At 44.5% G+C, this 15,745-nt stretch overlaps 1 protein-coding gene across 1 annotated transcript in view; it reads right to left on the bottom strand.

Moving 5' to 3' along the window:
• The window catches only part of LOC126266649 (uncharacterized), a 410,325-nt gene extending 399,150 nt beyond the window's left edge, over window positions 1-11,175 (bottom strand). The window contains exon 1 of the mRNA XM_049971041.1: window positions 10,898-11,175. Within this exon, the coding sequence (XP_049826998.1) occupies window positions 10,898-10,979 (82 nt within the window). The 5' untranslated portion in view covers window positions 10,980-11,175. The remainder of the gene's footprint in view (window positions 1-10,897) is intronic.
• Between the last annotated feature and the right edge of the window lie 4,570 nt (window positions 11,176-15,745).

The raw sequence follows: 15,745 nt of genomic DNA, 5'->3' as shown, positions 1-15,745 counted from the left end.
ACTGGCGCCTCAGTTGGACCAGCGTTCGTGCTGGACGTGCAGACCGCGTGAGACGACGCTTCATCCAGTCCCAAACATGCTCAATGGGGGACAGATCCGGAGATCTTGCTGGCCAGGGTAGTTGACTTACACCTTCTAGAGCACGTTGGGTGACACGGGATACATGCGGACGTGCATTGTCCTGTTGGAACAGCAAGTTCCCTTGCCGGTCTAGGAATGGTAGAACGATGGGTTCGATGACGGTTTGGATGTACCGTGCACTATTCAGTGTCCCCTCGACGATCACCAGAGGTGTACGGCCAGTGTAGGAGATCGCTCCCCACACCATGATGCCGGGTGTTGGCCCTGTGTGCCTTGGTCGTATGCAGTCCTGATTGTGGCGCTCACCTGCACGGCGCCAAACACGCATACGACCATCATTGGCACCAAGGCAGAAGCGACTCTCATCGCTGAAGACGACACGTCTCCATTCGTCCCTCCGTTCACGCCTGTCGCGACACCACTGGAGGCGGGCTGCACGATGTTGGGGCGTGAGCGGAAGACGGCCTAACGGTGTGCGGGACCGTAGCCCAGCTTCATGGAGACGGTTGCGAATGGTCCTCGCCGATACCCCAGGAGCAACAGTGTCCCTAATTTGCTGGGAAGTGGCGGTGCGGTCCCCTACGGCACTGCGTAGGATCCTACGATCTTGGCGTGTATCCGTGCGTCGCTGCGGTCCGGTCCCAGGTCGACGGGCACGTGCACCTTCCGCCGACCACTGGCGACAACATTGATGTACTGTGGAGACCTCACGCCCCACGTGTTGAGCAATTCGGCGGTACGTCCACCCGGCCTCCCGCATGCCCACTATACGCCCTCGCTCAAAGTCCATCAACTGCACATACGGTTCACGTCCACGCTGTCGCGGCATGCTACCAGTGTTAAAGACTGCGATGGAGCTCCGTATGCCACGGCAAACTGGCTGACACTGATGGCGGCGGTGCACAAATGCTGCGCAGCTAGCGCCATTCGACGGCCACCACCGCGGTTCCTGGTGTGTCCGCTGTGCCGTGCGTGTGATCATTGCTTGTACAGCCCTCTCGCTATTTCCGGAGCAAGTATGGTGGGTCTGACACACCGGTGTCAATGTGTTCTTTTTTCCATTTCCAGGAGTGTATAATCATCATCATAATTAATAGCGCTCTGTGGCCCGCTGTAAATGGGACAGAGAAACACGTCGTATGCCTTTCCTTATAGCTAGGGAACTTGCCGTCTACATATGCTGGTTTTACTCGTCCCGTTTTCTTCGGTATTCATACTCGTAAATGTTCAAGTGGTTGTGATGAAATCAGTGTTAAAATAATAATATTTTATTCAGCAGGTCTTATCAATGTAATAAGTTATTTGTTTAATTAATTTTTCCACAGAAATATTTTACAAGACAAACGTAAATATGCTGTCGTCAAACCACTTCACAAAAACTGAGATAAAAAGTTAGGAAAGCATTAGGGGGCAATCTCATTTTACCTACATTTTAAAAAAAATACCAATGCCGTGTACTCCATAATTTATAAACACATACTACAGAAAACCATACTCACTAACAAACAGTTTTACTGTCAGATCAGATGCTGAAAAATTTTATTTAACGTGTGGTAGGCTATATTCTAAATAATAAATCGGAAATTATTACCATTGGAAACATTTTGTGAGTTGCAAGGCATTGGACTGCGTGAACAAATATGTCCTCGTGCAAGAGATAAGATATTAAGGAACAGTAGATGCAAGGTATTTTTCTTAATTGCATGACAAAATACAAACAGTATGAGTTCCATGTAATTCTGATAGCAAAACGCACTCATAATTAAAAGCAATCAAAAAGGGTTATTTTTTTGAGTACTCCTTAGTTCCTGATTTACGCTAGTGATTTTCTGCTTGCCTTGACCGAAGACGGGAATTTTATCAACTTTTGCTGATATTATAAGTACAAGAGTACGAAAGAGTACTAGCCCTCTTACTAAAAAGGCAGATAATGGAACATGTAAAAATATTAACAGTTGGGTAAGGGAAAATTATTTTTAAATTTTGATAAAGCCCCTTTGCTTAGCCACAGATGCAAAAGGCCCCTACTGCTATTGGAGATTTAAAAACTGTAAAACTACTTTATTCAGGATATTTGCATTCATTAATGATTTGCGCAGTAAGTTTTTGGGGAACGTGCAGGAACAATATTTTCAGAGTTTAGCAGTTTATTATACGAATTATATCGTTTCTTAGATCTAGAACATTCTGAAAAGACGTCTTCAAAAACACAATATTTTGACAGCTGATCACAACTGTTATATTTGTTATGTCCATTGTCGTTCTCAAGAAATAGTGCACTTTATCAATGTAATGTTACCGCCAAAATGAACTTCAGATACTTGAAGGATTTACTGACATTACTGCACAAGGAGTCAGGTACATGAGAACACTTCTATTCAACAATCTGTCACAGCATATGAAATGTCTTATGGGTAGTGTGGAGGAGCTTACGGCTCAACTAACGAAGTTTCTTTTGGGCAGCTCCTTCAACATTACTGTAGAATTTTTTACAGAAGCTTTTCAGGTTAATACCTCAGGTTATTTTGTAACATAAGTCATTTCGTTGTATTGCCCTTAAATAAGATGTACATATTTAACTTCCGTCCACACCTCAGCGACCTCTCACTGTAGCATCCATGGAATACGACTAATGCAATTTACCGTCTACAAACACTATTGGCCATTAAAATTGCTACACCAGGAAGAAATGAAGGTGATAAACGGGTATTCATTGGACAAATATATATTACCAGAACTGACATGTGATTACATTTTCACGCAAATTGGGTGCATAGAACCTGAGAAATCAGTATCCAGAACAACCACCTCTGGCCGTAATAACGGCCATGATACGCCTGGGCATTGAGTCAAACAGAGCTTGGATGGCGTGTACAGGCACAGCTGCACACGCAGCTTCAACACGATACCACAGTTCATCAAGAGTAATAACTGGCGTATTGTGACGAACCAGTTGCTCGGCCACCATTTACTAGACGTTTTCAGTTGCTGAGAGATCTGGAGAATGTGCTGACCAGGGCAGCAGACGAACATTTTCTGTATCCAGAAATGCCCGTACGGGACCTGCAACATGCGTTCGTGCATTATCCTGCTGAAATGTAGGGTTTCGCAGGGACCGAATGAAGGGTAGAGCCACGCGTCGTAATACATCTGAAATGTAACTTCCACTGTTCAAAGTGCCGTCAGTGCGAACAAGCGGTGACCGAGACGTGTAACCAATGGCACCACATACCACCACGCTGGGCGATACGCCAGTAAGGCGATGACGGATACACGCTTCCAATGTGCATTCACCGCGAAGTCGCCAAACACGGATGCGACCATCGTGATGCTGTAACCAGAACCTGGATTCATCCGAAAAAATGACGTTTTGCCATTCGTGCACCCAGGTTCGTCGTCGGGTACACCATCGCAGGTGCTCCTGTCTGTGATGCAGCGTCAAGGGTAACCACAGCCATGGTCTCCCATCTGATACTCCATGCTACTGCATACGATGTCGAACTGTTCGTGCAGATGGTTGTTGTCTTGTAAACGCCCGCATCTGTTGACTCAGGGATCGAGACGTGGCTGCACGATCCGTTACAGCCATGCGGATAAGATGCCTGTCATCTCGACTGCTAGTGATACGAGGCCGTTGGGATCCAGCACGGCGTTCCGTATTACCCTCCTGAACCCACCGTTTCCATATTCTACTAACAGTCATTGGACCTCGACCAAAGCGAGCAGTAATGTCGCGATACGATAAACCGCAGTCGCGATAGGCTACAATCCGACCTGTATCAAAGTCGGAAACGTCATGGTACGCATTTCTCCTCCTTACACGAGGCATCACAACGTTTTACCAGGCAACGCCGGTCAACTGCTGTTTGTGTATGAGAAATCGGTTGGAAACTTTCCTCATGTCAGCACGTTGTAGGTGTCGCCACCGGCGCCAGCCTTGTGTGAATGCCCTGAATAGCTAATCATTTACATATCGCAGCATCTTCTTCCTGTCTGTTAAATTTCGCGTCTGTAGCACGTCATATTCGTGGTGTAGCAATTTTTGATGGCCAGTAGTGTATTTTAGGAGTTTGTAATGACAATGTAGAAACACCCTGCGTGACTACTCGGTGCTACCAAACGAAAACACGGAGATTAATGTTTAACGCCCAAGGTCATCAGAGATAGAGTGGAAGCTCAAACTGGACAAGTATGAGGAAGGATTTTAGCGCTGTAGTTTTCAGAGGAACCATCCCGGCGTTTGGATTAATCGATTTAAGTAAGCAACGAGAACAACTCTAACATTATTTCAACTATTAAACTTTACGTACAGATCGTGAAAAATAATTACATCGGAATGTTCTAATCTAAAGCCAATAACCGAGCATTACTTGGTTTAACTGAGTTAAAATACATTTTTGATAGGGGCTAGTAGGTCATTAATTATAGTTTCGGGGTTGGTTACTGCAGCAGTACAACTGAATATGCACAACTGCTGCTATTTAGTGCACTACAAAACGTTAACAACAGAAAATAATAGCATCTGGAATCGTTATGGCGACAAACAACTTTTGAAAAACTCAAGAAATGGTGCTGGAGATCCTGTTGTCCAATTCGGAATATAACTATCGTAATAAACGTCGCAGTAGCAGCATTTCAGTCCTAAGCAGTGCAAACCAAGCGAGATGGAGCGGTGGCTAGTACAGAGGACTCGCATTCGGGAGGAAGACGGTTCAAATCCGCGTCCGACCATCTAAACTTAGGTTTTCCGAGATTTTCCTAAATCGTTCCAGTCAAATGCTGGAATGGTTCCTTTGGAGAGGGCACAGCCGGTATCCTTCGCCATCCTTTCGTAATACGAGCTTGCGCTACGCCTCTAATGACCACACCGTCGACAAGACATTAAACTCTAACCTTACTTGCATTTTTTTAAAGCAGCTCCGCAGACAGTATTTCAGTAGCAGTCGAAAACGCTGGCCGGAGTCGCTGCAGTGTGACCACTACACTGTGGTTGACGGACACCGAAACCTGCAAGGCGAGTTTGGCACTTCAAGCCTCCCAATGTCACACGAACGAGTTCCGCTCCGTTCCCCTTGGCTAGCTTCGTTCAACGTGCATGCGGCCTTTAAATTAATTCCTGATGCTCGTGTCCTTCGCATAGTGGGGCAACGTAATTATACTGGCTGCAGAATATGCTAAAACGTGGACATATAGTTGCAATAGTGATCTTTAAAAGAACTCTAACGCCTAGGATTCTGGAGAGAGCCATCACGGAAATCGCTTTCTAATCGAAAGTAGTCAGGACTGTATACTTGCTATCTTTTCAGAAGTGTGTTCCGACATAAGTAGTCCATTGTCAGCGATAGGTTAAGTGATAGAAGTTGAAGTAATGAATTAAAATTTGTGCCAGAGACAGGACTTAAACCCTGGTCTCCTTGCTTACTAGGTAGGTATGCAGCCATTATACCACTGCAGCGTTATCTTAAAACGCCTGCATGGACCACCCTAGTCCAGCGCCCTCCCTAACACGAACTTCAGTTCACACATTCAGCTTATTTTCCCCTTGTCAGATCATCACTTCGGCTCTCTGGTATTGGAATAGCACCCCAGTGTTGGACATGCGGAAACCCTGTCACTACTTCAGGTGTAGCTGATCTATAGATCTGCAACAATTAAATCTTCCTCGAGATATTTGAGTCTCATTCACTTCTTCAGCTTCCATCATTGTAGCAGATAAAGATGAGACTGAAATAACTCGTGGAAAATTAAATCGTATCAGATCAATAGGTAAAGTACTTTGAAATCGACGAGTTAGGCATGTATTAAATCTCAGGACTAGGTAGGTTGGTACTGATGGATCGCCAAGAAAAAAATAATCAGTTAACCGACTTGTAACTTGCTTTTCGTAACAGAAAGTGAAAGACTTGTTGACTACGAATAAGTTTCGAATACAGGCACACGTATTTCGCTGGCAGTACTCAACCAGCTGAGATTATATGCAGCCACAGACAAATATCATTGAAATTAATAATACTGTTGCGTATACAGTGTTTCGTCGAAGTAGTTGTTGAAATTTTGTCCACCACGGTAAAGTTCGCCTAACGAACAGTAACATCTTATGCACACATCTTTAGCGGTTAAAACAAATCTAATTACGAGATTCCTTGAAATGAATCTCATAATTTGGATCCTTCTCGTCAACTCACAAGTCAGCCGGCACTGTCAGCTCGGCTGTGGAGCACTTGCGTGCAAACTGTGCGTTGAATTGATCCAAGATTCGACAAAATAGAGAATACACCGACTGAAGAACAAATGATATTGTTTAGAACAAAATACGAAACAGTGTTCGTACAAACGTAAGGCTGGCGCATTTAATGCCACTAGAGAGGACTTAACATTGAAACTTCTGGCTCACGAATACGAAACTGAAATCAGGTCTCTTAATTCATAATAACTGGACGTAGTGCTATTCATCTTCCGTTTACCCACCATAAATGAAGTTAAAACTATACAATTGTGTAGATGTAGATTTATAAGATCTAAATTCCTAAATCATCTACGACATTTTCTTGTACGAAACATAACACGCTGTTAAACTTTTTCAAATTTGGAGTGCTGTAGAAACTACACGTTCTAAAACTACATGCACATGTACATGTGGCTCTATACGTCTTGTGTGCAGATGTCACAAACTTCGCAGAAAATTTAATATATCGGTAAGCTGAGAGTGGAACCTGAATTGCAACGTATTTTACATCTACTTACAGATATTCTGGGTCCTTCCTTCCTTACACAGAAGTTGGTGTGCTACGAATACTGACAATAATTTGAAAAGAGATGACAAATACAATAAAAAGATGCTAGGACATCACCGACCAGAGATTAAGTGTGCTTTAGAATTCATAAATTTCGGTATACCCTCATAGATCAAATGAAACAAGTTCTTACCTAAATGAAGGCTGTTTAACGAGTGTTCAGTGATTTGTATATGTGTCGATATGACTGATTTCGTGAAATAACGGCGTGTGTAAAGTATTCAGCGTAACTCATGTTGTAGCAGTTTGAGACAGTTGAACATGTAACTGTGCGTATCTAAGAATACAAGAACTTATGTCACTTTTCTGCATGAAGTACGCTATAAATTAGAGCCCTGTGTGGTGCTTGAGTTCCTTGTGCGGAAAGTGGCATACGATCTATAAGTAGTTACAAGGTGTCATGCAGTCTATGTCACATCGCAAGCTTTGCGTTACTTCAGGAATTTAGCTAATTTTATGATTGGTGCGCAAATGTGGAGAATGACTGCACTAACATACAGAACAACACACATGCAGACGTGATGTTCAAGGACACTTACGCTCCACAGTACTTGAAATAAATAATTAAAATTATGTACATTAAATCTGGATAAACAATACGTATACCTGAAATAATAAGTGATTGTGCATTTACAGATAATATGACAAGACTGACGGTTACAGCGACACAACCAAGATACAAATTGAATTGCATCAAGAAATCGCTGAAGGTACTGGGCTACGCATATCGTATACAAAAAAAGGAAACCCAAATAGTGAATGTTCTGTACTTACTCTTGGGAAAAGGAACCACTACTTTTTGAGCAGAGAGTCTTTCTTTCAAGTACTTGGAGGTGGCATACTGACAAGCCACAAAACCCCATAACAAAAAGCCATCCAGTACAATCGATTTTTTTCATTTAATGCAGCTTAAGGGACGCAGTAACAACAAAATAAGTGCAAATGTTTTACGAAATTTCTGAGTTCACACAAATAGTATCGTTATTAGTTTGGACTTTTTAGCGAGTCACGATCAGATAACCTGGTTAAAAACAAAGAAAAAGTGGGATAGTAATGTATTAACAAACTAGATTAAAATATCAAATTAACTTCAAGAGCGTATACCCCCCCCCCCCCCTTTCTTTCTTTCAAAAGAGATCGTCTGATTGTAATAGGTCACACCTCCCATTGTTGCGACATTACTTTTTCATGTTCACTTTTATCGTAAAGTATCATTTATTGTCGATTAGGCGTTCACTTGAGAAATTTTCTCTCCGTCCCGTCTTCGGTTGTCTTAAAATGAATGAAGAATGCAGATGCAGATGTAACTTGGCTTCTCCTGGTTGATATGTAGGTGAGCGGACGTAAAGAGTGGCATGTTCACGCTTTGTATTACATGTTGTTAGTAAATGGCGAGCCTTAAAATACGTTGGCGTGAACTTTGGCATTAGATAATTTATTTACTGCCAAATATGTTAAACGCAGTAAAATGTAAAAAACAGAATATTACAAAATGTTAGTATAATATGTCCCAGAAATAGAAACGAGAGCTACGGACGATGACACTTAAGATGTCTAAACACATATGGGTAAATAACAAGGAAATTATTGTGTTTTGCTGAAGTATTTAAACGGCATTTTATCCCCGCTGGATCTAGTAACCATTCGATTGCAAAATAAAATATTACATCTAGAGCAAATGTCTAAGGCTGTAACTGAAACAAGGAATATTGTGTGCCACAGTGATCTGTATAGCATACGTGTGTGCTGTTTACATGTAAACTCTTAGCGCACTGAAACTTCCTGAGAGATTTAAACTGTGTTCCGGACCGAGACTCGAACTCGGGACCTTTGCCTTCTGCGCGCAAGTGCAGTATCATCTGAGCTACGCAAGCACTACTCACGCCCCGTCCTCACAGCTTCAATTCTGCCAGTACCTCGTCTCCTACCTTCCACATTTCACAGAAGCTCTTCTGCAAACATTGCAGAACTAGCACTCCTGGAAGAAAGGAGTTCGAGTCTCTGTCCGGCACACAGTTTTAATCTGTGAGGAACTTTCAAATCAGCGCACACACCGATGCAGAGTGAAAATCTCATCCTGACTTAGTGCAGTGTTCTGAACAACACAAGGACCAAAACGTCACGAAATAAGCCACTCAAATTTCAGTTGCAGTCACCTTGTCATATTTTTCGTAATTAACTCATCCATACAATGAATCGAGTGACGCTAACGTGTCAGTTATTGGTATCTTAATCTGCAGAGCTACTGCGCAAGCCAGCGGTGGAGGGTACCTTGCACCACTACTGGACGTTTCCTTTCCTGTTACACTCGGGGACAGAGTGAAGGAAAAATGACAGTATGTACGCCTCTGCATAAGCTCTAACTTCTCGTATTTTATATCGTAGTTCTTACGGGAAATGTATGCTGGAGCAGTGGGATCGTTCTGCAGTCACCGTCAAATGCCGGCTCTCTATATGTTTTCTCAGTAGCGTTCCTCGAAAAGTACATCGCCTTCCCTCCGGGAATTCCCATTTGAGTTCCCGAACCATCTGCGTAACGTTTGCGTGTTGTTCGAACCTACCGGTAACAAATCTGGCAGTTTGCTTGTGAATTACTTTACTTTAATTTGACCTGGTGCGGATCCCGAACACTCGAGCAATACTGAAGAATAGGTCGCACTAGCGTCCTACATGCGTTCTCCTTTACAGGTGAATTACACTTTTATAGAACTCTCCCATTAAACCGAAGTCCACTATAATGTAATGCAGCCCAGGAGCGGAGAGCATGCTGTTGATGAATATATTAATGTAGTTAGACGAGTTAACCATCTTAATAAGGGATGAGAGCGCGAAACCGGTAATGGCACCAAAATAAAGCTTTTTAAATGTTCGCGTGGCTGGTTGCCTTCTCGACCAACTATCTCTACGGGCGGAGTATTTCAAAAATGGTTCAAATGGCTTTGAGCACTATGGGACTTAACAGCTGAGGTCATCAGTCCCGTATAACTTAGAATTGCTTAAACCTCACTAACCTAAGGACATCACACATATCCATGCTCGAGAAAGGATTCGAACCTGCGGCCGTAGCAGTCGCGCGGTTCCGGACTGAAGCGCCTAGAACCACTTGGCCACAGCGGCAGGCCAAAGTGTTGTATATTCTTAACAAAATATTTAAGTACTGTGTGTATCTTACTATAATTATCAAAGAAGCTTTTTGCGTGAAACTTGTCCCGTATCTATAACGTTGTAAAACAGGTACTGGTAAATCGCCCCTGACTGAAAGCGGTCGCACAGCTAAAAATGAATTATTCAACATTTAAGAACCTTCAACATCGCAGCGCGTCAGCAATCGTTAGCTAATATATTAAAAAAGTAGAAACCCTTTTCGACTGCGTAAAAAGCACCTCGTGTTAACCTAGGTTTCGGCGTAGATAACTACACCTTCTTCAGAACAATAAAACCCACAAGTGCGTAAGAAGACCTTTGAGAATGATTAAATGTATAGCTATTGTGTTCTTTTAATCATTGACAAAGGTCTTCTTAGGCACTTGTGGGTTTCATTGTTCTGAAGGAGGTGTAGTTATCTACGCCGAAACCTGGCTTAATACTAGGTGCTTTTTACGCAATCGAGGCGGGTTTCTAGCTTTTTAATAAATTATTCAACAGCTGCACGTGTTACAGTATGCTATTTCTAAGATTTATCAGAGCTGTGAAACACAATGAACAAAAGATGTTTCGTGCTGATAGCTATAAACGATACCATTGTCACGCTGAAGGTGATGCGAAATGAAATGTAGCTGACTTGGCAAAGACCTGTAACATTAATTTGTGGCCTTCCGGCCACCCCGGCTTTCCTGAACCTAAACTTAATTCGCAGTCACGGAGGAAATGACAGTGGGAGTTAAGCACGCTGACGATGAGTTTTGCAGCAGTTTTATTTGTGTGGGATCACGTCAGTGTATTATTCGGCGATTAGGTCAGTCGTATGAGATCACAGTGTTATCAGCCAGCGAGGTGAGCACATCAGGGTATCACAGGCCTACCTGTCGAGGGCCTTGCTGAAACGCCGGCCGTCAGCAGCAGCAGAAGCAGCAGGTGTGTGGGAGCGGCTCCCGCGGAAGGCATGTCGGCGTCGTAGCGCTGGCGGCGGCGGCGGCGGCGGCGGTCGCGTCTGCTCGTGGCGGCTGCGCGGCCGGCACTGGTGCAGAGCCGCCTCGACCACCGCGTTATACGCCGCCACGGCTCCCGAGCCGGCGTAGCGCGGTCGCTCTCTCCGGGGCTCGTCTGCACTGCCGCCGATGGCCGAGCCGAAGCCAGCGCACTACTGCACTGCAGTGCTAGCTGCGGGTCCAGCCGTAGCGTCTAGGTGCAGAGCGTAGCTCTACCTAGAAGCCGTACAAGTTCTCATCTCACGACGAAAAAATGTAAACACGTTGTTACGGTCTTCAGTCCGATGACTGGTTTGATTCAGCTCTATTGCTACTATTTCAGAGGTTTCCAATTCACTCAAGATGTATACACTACTGGCCATTGCTACACCAAGAAGATGACTTGCTACAGAGGCGAAATTTAACCGACAGGAAGAAGCTGCTGTGATATGCAAATGATTACCTTTTCAGAGCATTCACACAAGGGTGGCGCCAGTGGCGACACCTACAACGTGCTGACATGAGGAAAGTTTCCAACCGCTTTTTCTTAGAAGTTCATCGGCGTTGCCTGGTGAAACGTTGTTTTGATGCCTCATGTAAGGAGGAGAAATGTGTACCATCACGTTTCCGACTTTGATAAAGGTCGGATTGTAGCCCATCGCGATTGCGGTTTATCGTATCGCGACATTACTGCTCTCGTTCGTCGAGATCCAATGACTGTAAGCAGAATATGGAATCAGTAAGTTCAGGAGGGTAATACGGAACGCCATGCTGTATTTCAACGGCCTCTTATCACTAGCAGTTGAGATGACAGGCATCTTATCCGCATGGCTGTAACGGATCGTCCAGCCACGTCTCGATCCCTAAGTCAACAGATGGTGACGTTTGCAAGACAACAACCATCTGCACGAACAGTTCGACGACGTGTGCAGCAGTATAGACTATCAGCCCGGAGACGATGGCTGCGGTTACCCTTGACGCTGCACCACAGACAGGAGCGCCTCCTATGGTGTACTCAGACGAACCTGGGTGCACGAATGGTAAAAGTCATTTTTTCAGATGAATCCAGGTTCTGTTTACAGCATCATGATGGTCGCATCAGTGTTTGCCGACATCGCAGCGAATGCACATTGGAAGCGTGTATTCGTCATCGCCATACTTGCGTATCACTGGCGTGATGGTATGAGGTGCCATTAGTTACACGTCTCGTTCACCTCTTGTTCGCATTGATGGCACTTTGAACAGTGGACGTTACATTTCAGATGTGTTACGACCCGTGGCTTCATTCGATCCCTGCGAAACCCTACATTCCAACAGAATGATGCGCGACCGCATGTTGCAGGTCCTGTACGGGACTTTCTGGATACAGAAAATGTTCGACTTTTGCGCTGTCCAGCACATTCTCTAGATCTCTCTACCAGTTAAAAACATCTGGTCAATGGTGGTCGAGCAACTCGCTCGTCACAATACGTCAGTCACTACTCTTTATGAACTGTGGTCTCGTGTTGAAGCTGTATGGGGAGCTGTACCTGTACACGCCATCCAAGCTCTGTCTCAATGCCCAGGCGTATCAAGGGCGTTATTACTTCCAGAGGTGGTTGTTGTTGGTACTGATTTCTCAGGATCTATGCACCCAAATTGCGTGAAAATGTAAACACATGTCAGTTCTAGTATAATATATTTGTCCAATGAATATCCGTTTATCGTCTGCATTTCCTCTTGGTGTAGCAATTTTAATGGCCAGTTGTGTAGTTGCAACAGTGCGTATGGAGCACATGATGTGATTAGATACAGGTATCAATAGCAAGAGCGGTTCTGAGGTACCTGGTATCGTCCTATGCTGAAACAGCCATATCAGCACGTGGCGTGACTCTGGCATCAAGTCGATCGTATAGATGGCGAACAATTTCCTGGGATATGTTATACTACGCCTGCTGTACCTCTTCACAAAGTTCTGTAAGAGTTGTGGTTTCACGAGTCACACGAATCACTTCCAGTCCCAACAAACCCCAAACTTGCTCTGTTCGAATTAAGTCCTGAGCTCGAGCTTCCCATGTAAGTTGCTGCAGGTCTTGCAGAGCACATTGAGTTTCACCGGCAGTGATTGGTCGAGCATTATCGTGTTGGAACAACACATGATCTTCCTGTTGTAAGAACGGCAAAAGAACAGATCGAACAACATTCTGTACTTACAAAGCACTCCAGAGTGAAATTTTCACTCTGCAGCGGAGTGTGCGCTGATATGAAACTTCCTGACAGATTAAAACTGCGTGCCGGACTGAGATTCGAACTGGTCACATTTGCCTTTCGCGGGCAAGTGCTCTACGAACCGAGCTTGGGTAGCAAAGGCAAAGGTTCCGAGTTCGAGTCTCGGCCTGGCACGCAGTTTTAATCTGCCAGGAAATTTCATATCAGCGCACATTCCGCTGCAGAGTGAAAATTTCATTCTGTAATCATCTCCCAGGCAGTGGCTAAGTCATGACCCGGCAATATCTTTTCTTTCAGGAGTGCTAGTTCTGCAAGGTTTCCAGAAGAGCTTCTGTGAAGTGTGGAAGGTTGGAGACGAGGTATTAACAGAACTGAAGCTGTGAGGACGGGTCGACTCTCGTTCCTGAGTAGCTCAGTTAGTAGATCACTTGCTCGCTAAAGACAAAGGTCCTGAGTTCGAATTGTAAATAGGCTGTTTAGGTTTTTATGTTGGTAACGTCATGTAGCGCTCTGTATGAGAATCACTGGTTGTGCTGTGTGCAGTCTGTGGCTCGTTGGCATTGTTGGAATATTCGCTATTGTAGTGTTGGGCATTTGGATGTGAACAGCGCGTAGCGTTGCGCAGTTCGAGGTGAGGCGGCCAGCAGTGGTGGATGTCGTAGGGAGAGATGGCAGTATTTTGAGAGCGGACGATGTGGACGTATGTCCATCAGAAAGAGTAAATTTGTAATATTGTATAACCTTTTGAATATTATTAACGTAAATACATCGTTTGTTCTCTATCAAAATCTTTCATTTGCTAACTATGCCTGTCAGTAGTTAGTGCCCCCAGTGAGTTAGAATCTTTTATTTAGCTGGCGGTATTGCCGCTCGCTGTATTGCAGTAGTTCGAGTAACGAAGATTTTTGTGAGGTAAGTGATTCGTGAAAGGTATAGGTTATTGTTACTCAGGGCCATTCTTTTGTAGGGATTACTGAAAGTCACACTGCGTTGCGCTAAAAATATTTTGTGTTAATTTAGTGTTGATCAGAATAAGTAAAGAGAGAAATATCTGAGTAAGTGCAGTTCTGCTCAGCTGTTAGAAAATCAAATAACATAAGAGGTTTTATCAGCACAGTAATTCACTAATTTTTCTAAGGGGATGTTACAGAGTCTCGGCCTGGCACGCAGTTTCAATCTTCCAATAAGTTTCGTACCGAGCACTGGTTAGCGTCCCCTCCAGAAACACCAAAGGTGAACGAGAGTTCTAGCTTATGCATTCCAGACCATAACGCCCGGGACTGGACAAGTGTGTCTTGGACAGATGCACTCTACGATACAGCGTTCACCAGGGCTACTTACCAGGCACAAACGACCATCACTTGCGTGCAGCCAGAATCTGATTTCATCGCTCGCTCCATTCCATCTTCCAAGTGATCCTCTGACGGCACCTGTCGAGCCGTACACATCGATGCTGTGGCGCGAGTGGAAGATGCACTATTAGAGGTGTGCTTGCCTATAGTCCACTGCTAATAACAGTTCGTGCTGACACGAGTGGGCTCACAAGCCGTGTTTTCTGTGCTGTGGCAGCTGTACGATCTGCCACTGCTGTCCTTACAATACGACAGTCACGGCGGGCATCTGTGCTGCGTGAACGTCCAGAATCTGGTCTGCTGGTATCAGAACGTTCACATGACCGCTGATACCAGCATCGTTGCACAACTCACGCAGCACGTCCAACTTGTGTGGCGGTTCTCCAATACGACCATCCCGCCATTAAGAAGGCCACAGTTTAACCCTTTCAAACTTGCTCAGTTGGCTGTAAGAAGCACGAGTGCGCCTACCTGGCAGGTTTGCCTGTTTGCATCACACGTTTACACCTCACTAATCCTTCTAGCTGTGAGAATTGCCTGTTAAATGGCAAACACAGCTGAAATCCGGTAGCTGTGCCACTACGCTATGTGTTGGTGGACGACGTTGAAATCGCTATCACTACTTCTGTGATCTACTATCCCCCAGATTATATTGGCTGTCATCGGATCCAAACAGACGTCGTCTTTACAGGTGTTCTGCTTTTTTCTGTAGTAGCAGTAGCTTTATTCATCCGTAGATCTCTGTCAGAAGCAAAGAAGGGAAAGCAGGAAGGTGGAAGGAGTATATAGAGGGTCTATACAAGGGCGATGTACTTGGGGACAACATTATGGAAATGGGAGAGAATGTAGATGAAGAGTTTGACAGAGTACTGAAAGACCTGAGTCGAAACAAGGCCCCCGGAGTAGACAAAATTCCATTAGAACGACTGACGGCCTTGGGAGAGCCAGTCCTTACAAAACTCTACCATCTGGTGAGCAAGATGTGTGAAATAGGCGAAATACCCTCAGACTTCAAGAAGAATATAATAATTCCAACCCCAAGGAAGGAGGTGTTGACAGATGTGAAAATTACCTAACTATCAGTTTAATAAGCCACGGCTGCAAAATACTAACGCGAATTCTTTACAGACGAATGGAAAAACTGGTAGATGCAGACCTCGGGGAAGGTCAGTTTGGGTTCCAT

The sequence above is a fragment of the Schistocerca gregaria genome, chromosome 4 (assembly GCF_023897955.1).
Source record: "Schistocerca gregaria isolate iqSchGreg1 chromosome 4, iqSchGreg1.2, whole genome shotgun sequence".
In the NCBI taxonomy this organism is placed as follows: domain Eukaryota; kingdom Metazoa; phylum Arthropoda; class Insecta; order Orthoptera; family Acrididae; genus Schistocerca; species Schistocerca gregaria.
This window is presented reverse-complemented; position numbering and strand designations above follow the sequence as displayed.